The 20,255-nt window shown below is 42.7% G+C and overlaps 4 protein-coding genes across 4 annotated transcripts; 2 read left to right on the forward strand and 2 right to left on the reverse strand. All coding sequences in view use genetic code 11, as the record gives it.

The window, feature by feature from the left end:
* Nucleotides 1-1,538: 1,538 nt before the first annotated feature.
* EGR_00091 (CWF19-like protein) lies at nt 1,539-4,912 on the forward strand (the record flags this gene model as incomplete). The annotated part of the gene is made up of 11 exons (XM_024489340.1): nt 1,539-1,580; nt 1,614-1,790; nt 1,821-1,972; nt 2,145-2,301; nt 2,378-2,586; nt 2,665-2,818; nt 2,855-2,954; nt 3,224-3,312; nt 3,509-3,793; nt 4,357-4,548; nt 4,682-4,912. 11 exons carry the CDS (start codon nt 1,539-1,541, stop codon nt 4,910-4,912), a joined length of 1,788 nt encoding a protein of 595 aa, XP_024356018.1.
* A 201-nt stretch (nt 4,913-5,113) lies between these two features.
* On the reverse strand, nt 5,114-6,312 carry EGR_00092 (ELMO domain-containing protein; the record flags this gene model as incomplete). The annotated part of the gene is made up of 6 exons (XM_024489341.1): nt 5,114-5,277; nt 5,353-5,443; nt 5,537-5,791; nt 5,827-5,956; nt 6,023-6,098; nt 6,132-6,312. The coding sequence occupies 6 exons, from the start codon at nt 6,310-6,312 to the stop codon at nt 5,114-5,116; spliced, it is 897 nt and encodes a 298-aa protein (XP_024356019.1).
* A 670-nt stretch (nt 6,313-6,982) lies between these two features.
* On the forward strand, nt 6,983-13,083 carry EGR_00093 (Aryl hydrocarbon receptor nuclear translocator; the record flags this gene model as incomplete). Its single annotated transcript, XM_024489342.1, has 9 exons — nt 6,983-6,999; nt 7,036-7,280; nt 7,379-7,455; nt 7,516-7,608; nt 7,675-7,909; nt 8,131-8,463; nt 10,357-10,695; nt 12,224-12,670; nt 12,854-13,083. 9 exons carry the CDS (start codon nt 6,983-6,985, stop codon nt 13,081-13,083), a joined length of 2,016 nt encoding a protein of 671 aa, XP_024356020.1.
* Nucleotides 13,084-13,847: 764 nt separating this feature from the next.
* Nucleotides 13,848-18,196, reverse strand: EGR_00094 (putative ATP-dependent RNA helicase DDX49; the record flags this gene model as incomplete). The annotated part of the gene is made up of 6 exons (XM_024489343.1): nt 13,848-13,877; nt 13,922-13,975; nt 14,013-14,101; nt 16,707-17,650; nt 17,929-18,052; nt 18,085-18,196. The coding sequence occupies 6 exons, from the start codon at nt 18,194-18,196 to the stop codon at nt 13,848-13,850; spliced, it is 1,353 nt and encodes a 450-aa protein (XP_024356021.1).
* Between the last annotated feature and the right edge of the window lie 2,059 nt (nt 18,197-20,255).

Raw genomic sequence — 20,255 nt, forward strand, 5'->3', positions numbered from 1 at the left:
GTCCGTAGCATACTAACTTCTGCTCAGCTAAGGTTTATCACGCAACAGCGAAAATCAGGACAGATATCCTTTAGGGTCACATTCGCTTTATACTGCCACCAATGTAGCGTCTCAAGACTTCCCTGAAGCCTAGAGAAGACATAATGCTAGAATAGAACATATATACTGAACACAGAGAGGGCATTTGGGCTACTGGCACGGCCTAAAGGCCAACCAACCCAGCGTGGTACAAAGGCCACTTCAAAAGTGACCCCTCGCCAATACCGAGGGATAAACAACCATCGTACTGCAGTACGAAGTGCTTAAGCATTTTGGTTAATTTCGTGTCTTTCTGCAAAGGCCAAAATGTCTCCGTAGCCAGCAGTCCTGTTTATCAGCGCGGTGGAATACGCATTCCAATAGAGTTTTGTACAATTTTCAAATTAATAATAGTTTGCTGCTCTATTAACACTTTGTAGCCAATCAAAACTTGAAAAAAGATTTGAGGATACTTTTCAGTAGCAGTGTTAAGCCAACCCGTCATAAAAGCCAGCGATCCAGATTTCTACTTCCTTAGAAGAGCAGATACCGCTATAAATATCTGCATTTTTAGAATTTCAAAAGTATTACAGCCAGTGTCTGCTTTTGGTTCTTCTCCGATCCGCATTTTTTGCAAGAATGCCATTAAAACTGAAGTATTGTAGCTTCTTGAGACTTCTACAAAGAGAAGGGAAGACATAATCTTTAGGTACAGTATATACAATCCATGTGTAGTAGTGATGGGGCCACTGACATGGATCGGAGGCCAGCCTACCCCGAGAGGATGCAATAGCCGAGACCCATATCGGCTCCCATACCAACAACAACAGTTAAACAACCAACGCATTACGACAAAACCAGACTCACACCACCTAAAAAGGTGTTGTAGAGCTCTTCGCCCTTCCTATATGAAGTTGTAAATCAAGTCGACAAGCGGTGCAACCTTCACGATTCTACTGGCTGCATGATACCTCAGTTGAAGGCAGGAGGGGGACACTTCAATGGAGCAAGATAACGAGGGGAAAAAGCACGAAACATATAATTTATAAAAACAAAAAGCCTATTTTTTTCGCTGCCCTGCTCTGGTCTTTTACAACTTCAGAGGAGACCCGAAACGCAACAGGTAAAATTGGCGGATAATTACTAAAAAAGCCACAGAGATAAAAAAATATGCCCCGTGCATTTCTGGGTTTATACAGCGCACAGGCAATTTTTAGGTAAAAGTTCTTCTCCCCTTAATGTAGCTTTGGAAATATCAATTAGTGTTTTAACAAGCATGAAGTCATTTTTGGAAAAACCTGATCAAACACTGCTCGGGATTCATTTGGTGCAAAGTAATTGGAGGCGAAACAGGTGTTCTTAGTTAAAAAAGTGCAGGTTAATGCGTCCAACGAAAACATTTACCAACAAAGTTTATGTTTCGATGCAAGCGGCTTAAATTGGCCGCTGCTGATAAAAGCGGGCGGTCTATTTCGATTGTGTGTGAGATTTATGTAAACCCGTTTGCACTTTGATTCGATATGGGAAAGTCAAAGAAAAGAGGGCATTCACCTCACGGTTCGGTTAGCTTTTTTTAAACATCTTCTATTTCTTAGTCCTCGGACAGTTATGAATGGAAGGTAGCAAAGGTGCTCATGAGTGTAACGCCAAGACTTACTAATCATTATCAGAAAAACGTTTCCGAATCTCAAGATGATGATGAATTTTCTGCTGTCCTTAACCGTATTTCATCGCCGAAATCTGGCGTCAAAGGGGTTTTTAGTTCGCCGCAGGTATGCTTAATGCTATGCCATATTGTGCAGGATAAGGCGAGTTTTTCTCAATCAAACCCAAACCTGGGAAAAATCAATGCGGACGGTCAAATGAAGAATACACACTCCTCACAACAAAGGCTGAGTTTTTCAACGAAAGACCAAGGCGCAGATTATACGCAATCACATCCCAACCATTCGATGTAAGTTAACTTTCCCTGAGGGTCTCGTTTGCCAATTTTTGGTTTTTTTTGAGTTTTGGCTACATGCACTGCAAGCGCTTTGTCTTGTACCTATTGCACTTTTGATTTTATTGAAACTGCGTAATTCTTTTGGGAATATTTGTTCTCCATATCTAATACATCTTCCATTTAGCAAGGACGGAGAGGTGTACGGCGGTTTAGTTTTGGAAGATAAGCCTGTGAATACTTCTGCGGATTGTGCTAAAGTTATTGAAGAGAGATACGTTACAAACGATGATATAAATACAATGGCTGCTCGGCTGCTTAAAGCTGAGTTATCCGGGAATGGGGTCTGTTTTCTTGTTTTTCTTTTGTTTTGCCTATTTTTGTAGATAAACGAAATTATTCATATTTATTTTGATGCAGGAAAAGATAGGAAAAATTAAGTCAAGACTAGATCAGCTGCGGGAGGCTCAGCGTAGAAATATAAAAGTTCGCTTGACAAAAACGGTACCTGTCTCATTTAAAGAAGCCAAGCACTCCAGGAATTTCTCCCCCCTGGCCACTGCAAATAAAGTTGGTCGGGCTATCCCCCTGTATATCAAGGAATCTGAAGACCGTTCATTTGGCAAAAAGTAATTGGAGCATTGATATTTTTTGCTTTATTTGCGGCCAGCATGACCCTTTCAACGTATTCGTTCATTGAATCGCAGTTATGAGAGGGGTAATTGTCATAACGAAAATGGCTTCCGGACTAGATATCTTCGTGACGACGGTAATCGCTATACTGTCGATGAGATGATTCGTCAAGGAAAACTGGAGACGAAAAGTTCCTGCGACAGGCAGTTTGCATCGCTAGCCGGTCGAGTAAGCTCCGTGTAAAATCGAGTGTTCTTTTTTTAGTGCAGAGATGGCGTAGATGAAGAGTACGACAGTACCTTTTTGAACAGTGTCACACTGCAAGGCGTTTTGAGGTCTCACCGGAAGTCCGATGCAATAACAGGTTCGTCCTTTTAAAATTGGTTGCTACGATGTGCAAAACGATTGCTCTGAGATGTAAAATATCATTATTCTAACTTATGTATGGAGTATGAAAGACGCTGCAATGTCTACCAAAATTCACACCATAAACGCTAAACATGACATCTAATTTACTGATATCCCATCGAAAATCTGATATAGCCTCTCCTGACGACTGTGACTTAAAAGTGCGCTAACGTTGGTTTTACGCTTCGCCAGTTCTCGTAGGGTCTAGTTATTTTCCAATTTTAGATTACAAACGACGGGAGTATGCTGAATCCGTCTGCCCTTCATGTATGGATCATACACCACGTTACCTAGTAATGAGTGTCAGGCATCGTGTAAGTTACCCCAAGCACGAGCAATAGTGCTCGCTCTGTACGGCATGGTATCTTGATAGGCCAGTGTTAATATGTTAAAGTAGTTACCCTAACTCCCGGATTCTCCTTTCTTCTTGATAAGGCACAAAATCACTCGCATGAGGCGCATTATGTTAAATAGCTTAATAATGATCCATGTGGTTATTTGAATAACTAGATGTTTCTCTCACTGCCTGAGCACGTGAGTTTAACCCGGGGGCACTGCCTCCTTACCCCACTGGAGCACGTAGGCGCGATGACACGGGTCGACGAGGGGGCAGTGGATGAGGCATGTGCCTTTAAACGTGATCTCTGCCGCATGGCTGCGCTGTGGAAGGGCAAAGGAGCGTCCTATATCTTCATGGAGGTGGCCGGCTATTCCGATTCATTCAAACACCATGTCCAAATAGAGTGCGTTCCTGTTGGTCGGGAGACAATGGACGAACTACCATCTTATTTCAAAGTAACGGAAGCTGTGAATCTTAAGATCATTTAACACATTCCTCTTCGCCGTCATAAAAACCACGCTTCGGTTTTATCCAATCTCGATATCACATATATGCGCTACGTGTTCTCCGTTGGTTTATAATCACTTTTTGCTCCAAGTCGTTTCGCAATTGGACTGGTTATTTTTAAAACAAAGTAGGTGTAAGATGTTCTTGATCCGAGGGTAACCGCATTTTTTAGCTCTTAAACAGCATGAATTGGTTAAAAAATGAACGACAACTGGTGTCATGGTAGGACAGTAGAATCTTCTGAGTTATGGTGGTTGACTTCTCCCTGAGAATCTAGCGGTGGACGTGTTGATTTTTTCATAAGTGGCACGTGCTTGCAATATGTAAGGCTAGTTTCCAAAGTTGAATAAGAGATTCTGAATTGGCTCAGTTAGACTCCTCTCAGGGGCGGTGACGTATGAGTTTGCCAGCATGGCTGAAGTAGTTGGATGCCCATAAATAACTAGATCATTGGGTAAATTCTTTGCTGTGGCTTATGTTAACGAATGCTACTGCTCTGTTGTGCGTTCAGAAAGCCATGCTTGATCTCGGCTCGGAGTGGGATCAAAATAAGCGAATAATTGACCTGAGACAACCGGGGACTAGCGCGTACAAAGCCATCCCACCGAATTTCGGGTACTTTTGCGTTGAGTTCGGGATTGATGGTGGCGGCTACGCCAAAGTGATCGAGAACTGGTCAACCTTCCCCCTCCACTTCGGTCGAGTAAGAACTTGCAATGCATTCAGTTGTTATTTTCCATCATTCTTTCACCTTTTTGATTATTATCAAAAGAGATTCAAAGCCAGTTGCATGCCGCGACCGACTGATTAGTGTAATGAATGTCTGCTATTTGCAGGAAGTCCTTGCAGGTGTCATGGGAATTTCAGCAGAAAAATGGCGGAAGCCGAAGAGAGACTCAATGGAACAGCTTCGAACAAAGGTGGTTGAGTTCGAGAAGAAGTGGGTAACCATAGTGCAGAGCACTCACGAACAAGACGGCGTAACCCACCGCACCAAAGTGACCGCTACTACCACCTCTGCCGCTAGATGTGACTTGGAACCTGAAGGCCCCGAATTGCCCCCATAAATGGTGTAACTGTATATTGTCTGGCGTGTACCTTTGTTACATTGTGAAAGCTTAGTTTGAATATTGTACTGTAGCTATTAAGTCTGTAGCTGATTAATATATGAATTGTAAGGGGTACTTTCGGTAGTTTAACGCATATTCGTCGTATGTAGCAGTGGGTTATACCATTTCAAAATACAAACCAGAGGCGCCGGTAGATTTCTATTGAGTTACACCACATTTCAGAACATGAAGTGGAAGCATTGAATTTTCATCCCCCATTTGTTTCCTAATGGCCTCTTCGAATTTGTCCAGGTAGACATTGAATTGCATGACGTCTCGGGGTTGTTGATTCCAAAATTCGTTGAATTTTACAAAAAGATAAACTGAAATTTAAGTGGAGAAAGTTAAAACTAGGTACTATGGTGAACGATTTGGGACGCTGGATACTTACTGTAGACGAGATGTAGATGGACCAACTTTGGAGTCCCTTTGAGTGAGTTGTAGAAATGTGTCTTTAGAGTTCCATCTTGAAGAAGACGCCACAGTAAGCTTGTGAGATTAATGCCAACGATTGCAAATGGGTACCTAAACAGGACATTCGGTCAAGTCTTCGCCTGAATTAAGCAGGCAATATAAGCTGACTTGCCAGTGCTGAGGACGCAATGAAGAGGAGAGAATGCTGAGAGCCAGTTTATTGTAATATTTAACGAAGTATCTGCATGAACAGGAAGTAAAAATAGCTACCAAAGTCACAAATCGAACGCACCGAAAATTCTCCGCACCAAGGGCTCCCATACCCCGAAAATCCGTTACCGGACTGCTACCCTGAAAGCCGATATCGGACCATCTCCGGCTTTTCAGTGAAAACGGCTCATCAACTATCATGGAGTTCCATATCTAAACATCCGTATGAGAATTTAGTGACTTTCAACGTCTTTTAATAAGACCACGTGGGTTTCCTCATTGGTATTGAAGGGCAAATTCTTCAAAGCATCAGCTTTAACAATGAGGCTACGATAGCCGCGAATCTGAATAATGGACTGTTTAAAGTCAACAGACAGCCTAAAACATTCAGTAAGGAAGAAGCAATACATAGAATTCGCCACATTCTCTATGCGAAAAACTAACGCGACGTATTTTGGCAACGGAAGAGTATATAACCCGTCGCGTACCATAACATTGTCGGAGAGTCTGAACGACCTTTCTACCACATCAAACGACAAATATATGCCCAAACCTATCCGGATAGTTCTCACAAAACCGAAGTTATTTTTCATTATGATTCGCTCGAGTTCACTGTGTCCATAAAGCAAGACAACGAACCACTTGTAAAATTTGTAAATGATCGGAACGACGGTTGAGAAAAATGGCAAATACATAAACCAATAACGGCTAAATGTTTCAAACGGAAGGTACATTCTCGAACCACATTAAAGCGCACAACTTAAGTAAGTGAACTGATGGAGTCAGCCTTGAAGCATAATGACAACGACGATAGGAGGTAAAATCCCACATTAATTAAGCTTACCATGATGCAAGGCAATCGTGTAAGTGGTGAATTCGAAATCAGAGTAAAGTGACAAGACCAGTGCTGTGTAAGCACTGTTCATAGTATATAAAAAAATCCAACCCAGCGAAGACGAGGATTGTACTCACATGTGGTTTATTTCACAGTAGCCTTATACAAAACAATGCTGATTATTTAGTTTTTTGAAAGCTTGCTGCTCGAATAGCAAGAAGGCAAACTTGTTAAATTGCAGACTTCGGAACCCAACGCCTGCAAAAATTGTACTTACGCAATTTTTTAATTTTTACATTATTGTTTAAAACATAAATTAAGGCTAGAAGGGGAATTTAATGATTAGGCTGACGTTGCTCCACTGCGTTGTTTAAATTCAGCAGAAGAAATAAAACTGGTACCCCCTGCTTTTAAACAGCGGATCTGCTAGTGCCTGTGGTTGGGGTTGGCTGATTGCCGTGTGATTTCGGTAGACAATCGTAGTATTGCCCCATCTTGTGTGCTGTTGCACTCATAAAGCACCTAGAATTGGGATTTCGTTAGGCTCTCTACTCAGTCTGCAGCTGGACATGACAAACGACCAGCAGTAGGAAATTATTTTCGCTTTTTAAACCACTATTAGTATATGTGAAGGCAGTAATTGCAGCAGTTGTGCGCAGCCGGATAAGGATGAAAGTTTTGCCCAACTGGAAAAAGAACGGTCTGCAAGAGAGAATCATTGTCAAATCGAAAGGCGACGCAGAAATAAGATGTCCGCCTATATTAATGAGCTGTGTACAATGGTACCAACTTGTAGCTCCGTGTCAAGAAGACCTGATAAGTTGACGATACTCCGAATGGCCGTTAGTCATCTTAAAGCCTTACGTGGTATGTTAATGGTGCTTGATGTGCCTATATTGCTATGTTTGTTTTGTGTTGATGAAGTACCTAAACCTTTTTATGATGTTATATTTTCTTGCCCCTAGGTGCAACTAACATTTCAGATGGTTACCTTAAACCATCCTTTTTATCTGATCAGGAGCTAAAACACTTGATTTTAGAGGTATGTTCGACTTGTCACGAATATCCTGGCAAATTTGTGACCTTCTTCTTTGTGTTTTAGGCTGCTGATGGGTTTTTGTTTGTATGTCGATGTGATACTGGAAAGATTACATACGTGTCAGACAGTGTTTCGCCTATACTGAATGCAACTCAGGTGTGCGGGCGTTTATTGCTGAAAGCTTAGTTCTGGAATGTTTTTGACTTTTTTTTTTAATTTTAGTCAGATTGGTATCAGCGTACTCTGTATGACCTTTGTCATCCCGATGATGCAGAAAAAATTCGGGAACAGCTTGTCGGGGCGCAGCGTGCCTCCTCTTGTGCCGCACTGGGCCTTGATTCGCCCCACGATTCACTAACTAATGGGACTAACTATCACAAGTCTACGGACTCTTCAACCGCTTGCACATCATCTCGTGTTTTGGATCTAAAGTCAGGAATCATAAAAAGGGATGGATGTAAGTTATTTTTAATTGATGCTACTACCAGCTTCACATTGTGCAATTGGTTACTGCTGCATCATCCTACATTTTATTCTGATGTCCGCATCGCAACATTACTGCTAAGTGCAAGAAAAGTTGGTCGTTTTTTTTGTTTGCTTTAATGTTGCAGTATGATTGGGTTCCCTGAAAAATCCATAAACTGATGGGTTCTATTTAGCAAATTTTTTTCCGTGCAGCTAAATCGCGTGGTGGGCTCTCTGATGACCGCCGTGGCTTCATCTGTCGAATGAAATTAGGCAACCTATCAGCCACACAGGGTTCTTCATCTGCGTCTACTGTTGCCCGTCAGGCCCGCCTGAGGCATCAACAGATTGTGCTCTCTGCTGCCGACTCTTTTGATGGCGACGTTGGTGATTTTGCTTCTGGCTCCCCAAAACAACGCTATGCTTTAATGCATGTCACGGGGTATGTCAAGAGCGCTCCCTCAACCGTTGAGTCGCCGAACCCAGTCAATGCAGATGGTTACCCGATTCCACATTCCTCCACAGACTTTGTTGTTTCACTGTTGGGTATGCTGTTTTCTTTTTCATTTGTACAGCGAGTTTTATTGTGTAAAGTAGCACGAATGCTAAGGACTAGCTCCAAAGAAAGCCGTATCTTACCAAAATATGTAGGGTCTTCAAAGTAGCACTTAAATAAGCTGTTTTGTATGCTAGTGTTTTTGTATCTGTACTCAAAACCATATCGCCTTTTTTTTTGACTAAATTTGTTTGCAGAACCGCAAACGATAAAGCCCTAAATTCCCTAATTGAACCATGCTTTTAAGTAGGCGATTATTGCTTGTAGGATAAATGTCAATTTAGTTCTTGGAATCTCTTTTGGAACAGTCAGTTATCATCCGTTCCTTTCGAAGTCGATATTCGCCGGCATAGAAGTGCTTGTGTTCCACTACCATTATTTGCCATACCCCCTGGGGTTAGTGCTTGTCTGGTGTAGGGGTGACTCATGCCTGTGGATTAATTTATCTGGCTGTTTTTGCTGCACCATCCGTTAAAAGCATATATGGAGTGGTGGTCCCCGTCTAAATGGATTACATTCTGTGCCAATATGGCTTAATTATTGCTCACTAGTTGCTCGTGAAGCACCATAGAACGTAATGCCAAGCCTAAATTGAGAAAGCTGGGCATTGGACGAGGGGCGGAATGATAAGTGGCAGGTGCGCGACGTGAGTAGACTGAATTTGGTGTTTGAATCTGCGTAAACCTAGTGCAAGAACGTAATTGTGCAAGGTAACACCGGCTTTTGATCTAGCGCTTTACACGACTTTTAAGTTGTGGCAGTTAAACCATTGGAGTTGTTGATTAGGCCAAGCAGACCATTTATCTCAAACATACTTTTTGTGAGTTTAGAGCTTCCTTGCCTTTCCGTTTTTGCATTTCATTGTGTGCATATGGAATTCTAGAATTCCTTAAGACAACGTATCACGACCCGCTTTCGGTACCTAAGGTACACCTTGGATTTTTTAGGACATAGGAGTGTGGAGGTAGATTTTTCATAAACACAGAGTTTGAAGGCTGTTATTGGTGGCATGAACAGTCCTATACTATTTTGGTAGAGATTGAATTACCGCAGGCTTAGAAGAGCCCCAGTAATCATGGTATCTAGCCTGCTTTGAGTGTCATTTCCAAATTAACCGCAAAGTATGGTTGGAAATCCCACGGCGGCGTTTAATCACGCCGAGGGGAATACCATATCCGACACGACTTGTACATCTTCCACGATCTGCAAATTGCAATATGGCGGACCATTTGCTGAGCACTACTTAAGGGTCAGGTGGTTTCCGCATCGAGTGCACTTCGTGGGCTGTCAGCAGGAGCATCTGTTCAACAACGCTCACGGTATGCAACACCGTCTGAGCCATACTTTGTGTCCGCTTCGCTACCATGTCAGTAGTAGCCCGATGTTACCTTGGGCAATTTTTTGACACCTCCAGGTTACCTTTTGCAGTTTTTTCTTTCTAATTCTATGAATCCTTTCCGCCTGGATGGTGCAGTACAGTTTAGTGCGGTTCCTTTCTAGGTCTTGAGTTTTGCGATTTTGTCATGGGTTGATGCCGTTCCAATAATACGCCTGTTATAGCCTTCCACTGCTTTTTTGCCTCTTATGACGCTTTTCGCTTATTAGCCAACCAGGCTATTCGTCTGCCGATGCGAACCTGCCTCATTGCAAGAGGCAAAAGGTATTCGGCAAATTTAACTGTTACAAAGTAAACACCTCTGTCACTGTAAGGAAAGTAACGGCAATGCGACGCTTCTGGTTGCTTGTATATGCAAAGTTTGGGGGAATTGTATCACTCAAGTGATTTTTGTGCCTTCTGTTAAAACCTGCGTATCTTTGGAACCAAACATAACCCCATTTACAAATGGAAAACCCACTAATTACTTTAGCGCGGTCTTTTACAGATCGTGCCACGTCAGAAGGGGTGAATGGGACAGGCAATGGCGTTCAAGAGCCAAGCACGTCGTGCGAACATTCACATCCTCTATACTTTGTGGCGCTTGCTCGCCTTCAGCTCACTAACCTTCCCAATGCTGCCGATCTAATGCCTCACCGAACCTACCAATTCACTGTTCGCTTGGATGAAGACAAACTGATCACCTTTTGTGATCACCGCGTCGCCAATGTTTTCACATCTCCTCCCTGCGGTGCTGTCTCCCCTGAGCACGTCCTCGGTACAAGGTTCACCGATCTCATAATTGATCCTACCGAATGTTCTTCATTCTGTGATGTCTTTGACCAAGGTATGCATTCCCCACTTCTTTCTAGTACACACGAATAGATACCAATTTTCAGTGAATGTTGTGTTTCAAGCTGTCATGTCTGCCCCTTGAACTCCCAGGTCTTCTAACAGATTTGGCGTTTTACAGGCATAACGCTAATTATTTAAAAATTTGTTCTGCTTAAATAATATCACTAGGTGGACTAGAAGTCAGTCTTATTGCTACTTGTTTGAAGGGGTTTTTGAGCGAATAGTGGCAAATTTGAATGAACGTTTATCTTGCAGGTAAGGCGTGCTGCATAGCTGTACGTAAAACAGTGATGAGTATTTAGCACTTTATCTTTGCTAAACATAACCTTTGGCACTCTTCTACCCAACCATGTATCACATTGTTGATTCAAGTATTTCTTCGTATATGCCTTGTGGCGACCATACCGAAATTAGTGGTACTAGAATTGCCGAAATTCCCAGAAATTTATTTGCCAAGTTTGAGGTGTTCCGGATTTCCGTAATGCTATTGTTCCTGCGCACACTATTGTCTTGTCAATTAGATACTCCATCTCCGGTTAGGGTTCGTTTTCACCACTATTTCTACTGCCAATGTGAAAACCTCTTTCGGTGCGTGTCGTGCGTGTGCTTGCATGACTTAAACCTGTCCGCAGTAACCTCGTACGCATACATGGCAAGAACGTTTAGTCACACTACATTGCCTATGCAGCAACATTTCCTCTAACATACATTCAGGTTGAGGGAAGTGTTTTTGCTCGTTTTCGGAGTAGCAGGATATAGCAACGGCGGTAACCGTGTGGCTTTAATGTGTGCGGAAGCGTGAGTAGTGGCGGTTTCGCGCAATCTTTTTGTGCTCGAATGAGCGCTGTCCTATCTGCCCGTGCATTGCCGTCTGGGAGGGTTTTGTGCCCCGCCTGCCGCGTCGCCCCTCCCTCTTCCGCCTGTCTACGGTATTAACCGCAAGTCGATATTTTATGTTTGTGCGCGCGGGCGTGAGTGACAATTCCGTGCGTACGAGAGCGCCCGGGACGAATCTCTTGGGCTTTGTGCTCTCGGCGTAGCGAGAGGGTGAGCGAGAGTGATGCAGTAATGGCAGCTATTCGTCGTTGTGTCTACTGTGTGCGCGGGTGTGCTCGCCTGTCTGCGTTATTCTAGTTTAGAGCGCGCTCGTGCGTTTGCTCTTGCTCCTCTGTTGTGTCTGCCCACCCTCTCCTTTCACGTACATGCTCACACGTGCGCACACCTGTTGCTATTATTTACATATATGTCAGGGTGCCTGTTTGTACATTTCAATTCGGAATTTTAACCCTTCGTTTCACTCATCACCTGATCCTACAAGTGTCTGCATGAATTTGACCGTTGACTGAAGTTTGTGTACTTGTGATGTGGATGCATTACTAATTTACCTCAAGTCCACTTTGCTCCTGGATACACCAACCGAGATTTCACTTGGTATTCCCCATTTTCAGTTTGGAAATCGGATGGTCGGAAGTTGGAAGTATCTCTTCATTTACGTCCTCCTCCTAAATCCTCTACCTCAGCGTCCACTGAGACGTCTCCGCTTGATGGGGGTGTTGGTGTCAAGTGTAGCGTCTATGCCTTCAAAAACCCCTACAGTAAGATTGTTGAGTATGCCGTATGCACCCTGACGTTGGCAGTGGGTCTCCAGGCTTCTACGACACCTCCAAATGCTCAGCCACTTTATTACTCAACCTTCACATCGGCTGACTCTCAGCGGAGTCAGCAGCAGCAGGAGCGGCAGCAAACCCAGGATCACAGCGATAACGGGTCACTGTACTGGGGTCCTGTGCAATGTTCACCTCTACAACAACAACAGCAGCAGCAGAGAGGCTATGCTCCCGAAAATGCCGTCTCCACTCCCCATCAGTATGATTTCAGCGCAGCCACCAGCGCTACTAGATGTAGTCCAAGCGTAACAGTCACTCAGCCCAAGTTTGGTACTGGTGAAAGATATGCAGCCATATTGGGTGAGCTTTGATTCACGAGCTTCTGATGAGACTTCTCCTCAGCCTATCCGTAATCAGTTACTGCTTTTGCCTTTACGACGTCATAATGCAAAGAGCTCTGGTGCCACTACAACCTTAGTAGAACTTGGATTTCTCCGTCCAAGAGCAGACCCAGTTGACTTCGGGTTTATGCACTCATTCTAGATGAGAGTCATCCCATCAATTCCTACACGCAGTCAGTACCTCATCAGCCTTACCTCCATACCAGCTCCTCATACACTCACCCCCAACGGAACATTCCCTTCACGGACGCGTCCGTCTACTCCCCCCCGTCATCCTCCGAAGGTGCTACCAACAGAGCTTCTGCGATCTCCTACCTCCCCAGACCCAGCGATCAGCGAAAAGGCACCGGCGCAAGGGACTGGTGCCTATAATACGGGAGTTCTAGTTGCGGAGGCTGAATAGCCTTGATGTAGGTAGGTAGGTAGGCAGGCGATAAAGTGAGACCGAAACGAGAGGTGTGAGGTGGAATCCTGACCGGCTTGTGGTTGCAAGCCGGTACTCAGGTGTCAGTCTCTTGTGCCTCACACCTCTCGTTTCAATTTTCCTTTAACTACCTACATCAACATCCGCAACTAGTTGTCTCCGATCTTTGGCCTATATACAATGCGCTCTGCTGACCTCAAGAAATGGTCACTTGTATAGAACTCATGTATCATAAGTGTAAGTTGTTAAGCTCCCCACCTCCACTGTCCGATAATCGACCTGTGACAGTCCGATACACAAAACAAAGTGTAAGTAAGCTCGCTTAACTCCCCAGTGAGCCCCTGATTACCTGTGTGTACTTATTTATACACAACTTTATGTTTTTATATATTTTTTTTCGCTTTCAAGGAGTTCGAGAGGAGCTAATGACTAGTCAAGACTAATAAAACTTTGCGATTGTTTGAACCCGAAGTTCATTCGACAATTTATGCTTCCATTTGATGGCGGAGTCTTGTGTGCACCACGTTTAAATAGGCGATACTGACCAGGCGGTAAAGTTGAAGGTCTCTGGAGTTTTGTTATTTAACAAACAAGTCTGAAGTGTCAAAAACCAATATGAAATATGAACCATGGGTTGTAAGTCATGGGATTACGAAGAGTGTGTACAGAAATACGCGTCCAGCTGACCTGATTGCTTGTTCTGTGACTGTTGCTATAATTTGCTACTTTGCATCTTGAGAAGCTAACAAGAATAAGGGGTTAGACAATTTCAAACACAACACTTACATTTTTTGCCTTGATTATCTCCCGTTTTTCATCGAAGCGCATTTCATCAAGTTTCTATAGTACCGGTAAGGGCGTGTAAAGGATGGCTTACGCGTTCTGCAGTCCTTCGTGCTATAATAACTTCAGGTATTATTTTGGCCACATGGGCCTCGTTAACTTCAAATCTTTGGAGGTTCTTGCCTAAAATATATATCTTGGCAGTTGAACGCCAAGACTGAATATTCCTATCTCAAAGAACGGTAAATAGATGTTTTGTTGAAGAGTACGCAGACCCGACTAGTCATAGCTTGATGCCAGACGTTTACCATAATAGCCGTCATTTGACTTCTGGACCAGCAACCTCGTGTACGCTAGGAACACCTCAGATACCCGAGTTTGGGAGATAAGTGAACATGTAGGTCGCGTGGTCTGATGCATCCGGGACTTGGGGTTTGAATTACTGCCCTAGACGCCACTAGGTAAATTCCGAGTAAAAAAATCGGTGCTTCAAGACTGATACTAACCAAACATCCAGTGTAAAATGTTGTGAAGTGCGAATAACCCACAGAACTATGTAAAATGGAAACTGCGACTAGACATTTGTTGGAGCGAACGTGAGCGATCGGACGCCTTTTACCAACAAGCTCGACATGTTTTGACTTTTCAACATTTACCCTTCACACTCATTTACAGCAAATGGGGATTTCATTAAAACTATCTAAACGGATCGTATCGTACAGATTTTTTATATGCTGACTAAATGCAAACGAGTAGTAACCGATTCAATTATTGCAGGTAAAAGAAGTATCTACTATACAGAGACATGCTGATGTTGATGACTTAAGAGATGCAAAATTAACAAGGATGTAAGAATGTTACAATAATGGCCGCAAGAATAGGATTCTGTTTCTCTTTGCGAAGCAAAATAATCGGTAGGCAGGATTTGAGAAACCTAATGCAGCCGTTAAACATACTGCTTATTTGACTTAAGTATGGGATTTTTAAAGGATTGATCAAAAGTCCATCCCTGAATAATCTTAGACGCATGAATCAGATATCAGAGTAGACATACCCAGATAGTGATGAGTTAAAAAAGGGCTAATTTGGTGAGATATTGATTGATGGGCGAGAAAAATTAATTCAACTATTTTAAGGAGAGTCGTCACATTGTTTGAAAAGATGTGGAAGTTGGAAACAGACTAACAAACATCGTTTAAACTTCAATAGATGTGGAAGTGCGTTCGGTACGATCCTAACGGAGAAATGAAGACATCGATGGGCTGTTCTGCTTATGTTATAAGGCAGACAAATCACGGTCGCGCGGTTTTGCACTATAAAAATTAATTACTAAAAGCTTAAGACATAACACTAGTCGAAGTACTCATCATTACAGCCTATAATTCTTTTCCAGTAAGATACAAGTTTGCGTATTTCGCACCTGTAAGGCACTTTGTCTCCAGTAGCTCATAAGAATCCCAGGCATCTCCGTTTCTACCTTACTATTATTTCCCAACGATCAACTTTACTCTCAATCTAAGCATCTGATGCCAAGGGAGAGATAACCATTAATTGGAAAAATGACAGGAGATTAAGGAGAATTCAGATGAGGTAGCGTTTCACCAATTCCAATTTCAACGTGCAAACCTTCCCAAGAGAGTTGTAGCTTAGGTTCTTGTGACATAAGTAGAGAACTTCCTTCCCACCAAATGACTCAATCGTTTTTCAGTAATTCTTGCGCATCGATCTGTATCTCAGCTGTAGCTGCTGTTTCACCTTCAGCAATCCCACACGCGAAGCATAGGCTTCTGAGGATGAAATACAGAGTGGAGACTGAGTGGGTCGTTCGGGAGTAATCAATGACATTTTCGTTCACCTAACTTTGCAGTACGGAGGTCACACGTTGCGTTTTTATACTAGACGTAAAATAAAGAAGGGATTGACGATGTTTGAACCTATTGGTTGCCCTTGGTTAACGTGCGTCAATTTGACGCCTACACGCTCTCTTTCAAGACTTCCCCAGTTAATAAAGATGAGCTGTGAGCTGTTTCATTATTCACTCTAGACGCTATCAGTTTTTGACGAGTTAGTTCCAGATTAATGTCGATGACAATACATAATTCTATATTATCAAGAAGAGAGGATCCTCCAAATGCGATATAGCTTTGGGTGATTCAGCACAACAACCGATTTGAAGAGGCACGTTTCGCTGACACGCCTCCAAGACCACAAAAAGAAACGTTATGAGAAGCTTTCGCAGCTTGGGAATCGAGATAAAACGTATCGTAAAGCAGACAAGCAAAGATCATAACAGATACAAATGGCAGGTAAATAGTGGGACACAACAGAGCACCGTACCGGTGGACTGATGCAAATCTATGCGTTATAACGCATTTTTTACAAGTCCCGGAAAGCTACCACAACTCATTGCAGTCAGTTACGTCGAAAATCGCACGAGCCTCTCTGGTTACCCAATATCATAGGCAATGACAATGTTACAATGAGGTTGATCATTACAGAAAGAAATAAAAACAATTGACGTGTCAACTAGGGTTATTAAGAACTCGCCACAGGGAACTACGGGATTCATAAAACCTTTTTAAAGATCACTTTCAGTCCAGAATATTCGATGTGATAATTGTGTTTTTGGAACAAATAGATGATAGGTACAATCTTGCACCATAAGTTCGTGAAGAGGAATTAAAAATGCTTTAGTGGTGCTTGTACCTCCCTCAATAGAGGTAGGAAAAAGTTGTGCAAAGCAAATCCATGGCATAATACTTTCAAAAAAGAAAAAAAATTAACGAACCAATGAAGGTTTGAACCGCCTTCAACCGCTTAATCTCAAAGAGATCAGCGAAGGTGATAGCCATACCCGCCTTCCCAGCTCGCGCTGTCCGGCCAACACGATGAACATAGTCTTTCGGTCGAATTGGGACGTTGTGATTGACCACGGCATCCACCGTCGGAAAATCCAATCCGCGACTAGCAAGATCGGTTGCAATTAACACTCGCACATGACTAGATTTAAAAGCTGTTAGAGCTGCAATTCGATCAGTCTGGGGCATCGAAGAATGCAAAACAGCCGACTGAATACCCACTGACGACATAATCAAACCAAGGAGGTGACACCACTTGCACTTGTTTGTAAAAACAATTATTAATGAATGTGAGTTTTCAGTAAGAAATTGATCTATGACGTGGACTAAGAAGGCATCCTTCAATTCAGGTCTTGTGATCAGGTAGTACTGAGACAGAGTATCGACGGTCGTAGAACTGGCAGCTTTTTGTCCAGGGGACTCGGTAATGCCTTTGGACTCCCACATGACGGGGGGATTGCGATTATCTGCGATGGCGGCCGCCCTAGCAGATTCTACGGCCCTCTTGACAGCACCACTGAAGGTCGCGCTGAATAGGAGAGTCTGACGGTTTCGCGGCAGAGCTGCCATGATTTCCGCAAGATCTTTACCAAAGTTGTCTTCTAGTAGCCGATCAGCTTCATCAAGCACGAGGACTTTAAGGCGAGAGAGGTTCCATTCAGGAACAGCACCGGACTCTGCAGATGATTTCTGAGTGCGCAAGAGGTCCGCCAGCCGTCCAGGAGTGGCAACGATAATGTGCGGACCCCGAGCTAAATCGATTCCCTGCCGAATTATGCTCTGACCGCCTGTTATAACCTGAACAGTACATATTGAATTCCCCTGAACCAGGTTAAGACCTGCCGTCTGCTCGCCAATTTGATGGGCGAGTTCACTACAATAAAATTAAGGACTCCGTGTCACTTCAAGTGATGTAAAAGACAGTCGGAGTTGCAGTAAGTATATGAAGAATTGGTACTGTTAACAGCTAACGCAAAACTGACTTTGTACACAGTCTGCATCAAAAATGAGTTGGACTTAAGAAAAAGAATCAGATGGTAAAACAAACCAGCAAAGGCACAAAAACAAAGCTAAAAGCCCCATAAGTCACGTGAAGGGCAAAAACGAGCAATGATTATGCGGTCGTACGGATACCAATGATATTAAACATACCGAGTGGGTGTAATAACAAGAGCATAAAACGGTCTTGGTTCATGCATCAACGCTTGAAGAAGAGGGATAACAAATGCAGCAGTTTTGCCGGAACCAGTTTGAGCACATGCGACAACATCATGACCTGAGTATAGGAAAAGAAAAACCGGGACTTACCAGATAAAACCTCAGGGATACATGCTGCTTGAACTTCCGATGGCACAAGTATACCCTTCTCGTGTAAAAGTTCGATAATTTCAGGACAAACACCAATTTTCCTGAATGTCATGCCTACGAACCTGGACTGCAGAGCGACCCAAAAAGGCACAGCCAATCACAAAATTACATGAAACAAATTTGCACATTTTAACAAGAATTTGATGACTAAAAGGTAGAAAAAGTAGAAATGAAGATGAGCTGGTGGTGTGACATATTTCAACAACCTCTTTCGTTGAAAACAAATACTGTGTAATACGATAGTAGTTTATCCCTCGGTTCTGGTGAGGCGCCACTTTTGTACTTTGAATTGGTCCCCTTGTACCTCGCTGGGTGGGCTGGCCTTTTGGGCCATGCCAATAGCCCAGACACCTTCTCCGTGCTGAATATATATATTCTGCCCGAGTATTGTGTCTTCTTTCGTCTTAAGGGAGTCTCGGGACGCTACAACTGCTTAGCAAAGCGTCTCCTCATCAGAGGATGTTAAAGTATTCACTCTATGAAATTTACTAAATTGATCTTATTTTATGCAATTTTTTAAAGTTTCTTTAGTTTGGTCGCCGCAAGTAACCTTCTGTCTTTTGAAACCTACTCGGCAGTGCGTTTTCGTCCAATGTTGACCAATAATTAGCATGGCATTCTGGAAAAATAAAATAAGCGAAATTTTGCCTCATTTTTTACAAATGAGAGTAACGAAACAGATAAGGACATAAAATCAACATTGATCCACGTTAGGTTGTCATACTAGGGTGCACCATTTCGGTTGGCCAGTGTCGTTTGTGGTCATGTGAGGCGTGCCTGGGTTATTTTCCTCTCAAAATTGCTTTTAACATTGTTTGGTGGCGGTATTTGCGTGAACTTTGCTATTATATTGTCTGCGCAGCGTCGCTCAATTTTCATCTCTACATAATAGTTATTTTTCCCGTATGATGTGTTCTATGTAATCCACCTCATTCTAATTTTTTATTCTTAGGATGTTTCGGGTCGGTGTTTACGTATTAGGTTTGTTCGGAGCTGCAGCAGCCACCTTGGGCTTTTTTGTAATCTACCGTCAACTTGGCCATGCATCATCTTGTCGTAAATCTGAAGGTAGAAAGCCTTTGAGGATTAGCGCCTATTTTGTCGATAACCAGGAAATAGCACTGTGGCAATTAGGTCAGCTCAATTTTTCTCGATGTGGTGAGAAGAACAAATCGGATAATCAAGTCTCTGTTGAGGAACTTAAACACCTAATATCCTTGCTACCGGCTTTAAACACTATGAGTTCCCTCAAGATAATGAAGACTCTCATACGATTCAGCAATTACAGCGAAAACATAGTACTTCCATACTTATTCAATTTACTGTAAAGCCATCGTTTAGGTCAACAAAAGTCTTGGATGACCTTTTCTCTTTACTGAATTTGGGTGGCGATGGCGAATTTTTACGATTGACAAATGTGCACGTATTGAATTTGTTCGCGAATCTCATCATTGACGGCAATATTAGGGAGCATTTAAAGGTATGACTTGACTTGTTTCCTGTGAGATTATCTAGGCTCACATCGGTTTTTTTTTTGACGTCACATTACCTTCTTTGCAAGTGAATGAAGTGATTGCTATGCTTCGGTTGCTAGGCAATTTCTCCATGATGGATGATACTTGTGTCACCGTCGGAATGCACTTTCCAGAAGTATTTGAGTTTGTAGCTGGTCAAAGTGATGGGGTCAGGCGTCAAGCTTGGACTATACTTTTAAATCTCTCCTGCAATATGCAATGTGTGGATGTCATTCTCGGAACTGCGGTATACTTTAACTGCTTCTCATGAAGAAAATACAGCTTAAAGTTTTAGGTTCAGCATCTATATAGTTAGGTATTTTTATCAAAAACAACTGGGACTCCCCCACCGTTTGGTGTGTTCGTGATCTTTCTATACATTTTTTTGTCATTTTTTCAAGGATTTTAAATATTCATGTAACCTCAGTATTAAATTTATAAATAGTAGTTTCTTGCGACTAGTTAGTGTGTTCCATTTTCAGTCCATTAGCTCACCTAGTTTTCTTCGCTATTTTCCATTAACTCGTAACTTCTCCTACTTGGTTTTTTTATAGTTGCGCCTCCTTGTTACTTTATAATTCTCCCTTATTATTTTTA

This window comes from Echinococcus granulosus (assembly GCF_000524195.1).
Source record: "Echinococcus granulosus chromosome Unknown EG_S00001, whole genome shotgun sequence".
NCBI classification, from domain to species: domain Eukaryota; kingdom Metazoa; phylum Platyhelminthes; class Cestoda; order Cyclophyllidea; family Taeniidae; genus Echinococcus; species Echinococcus granulosus.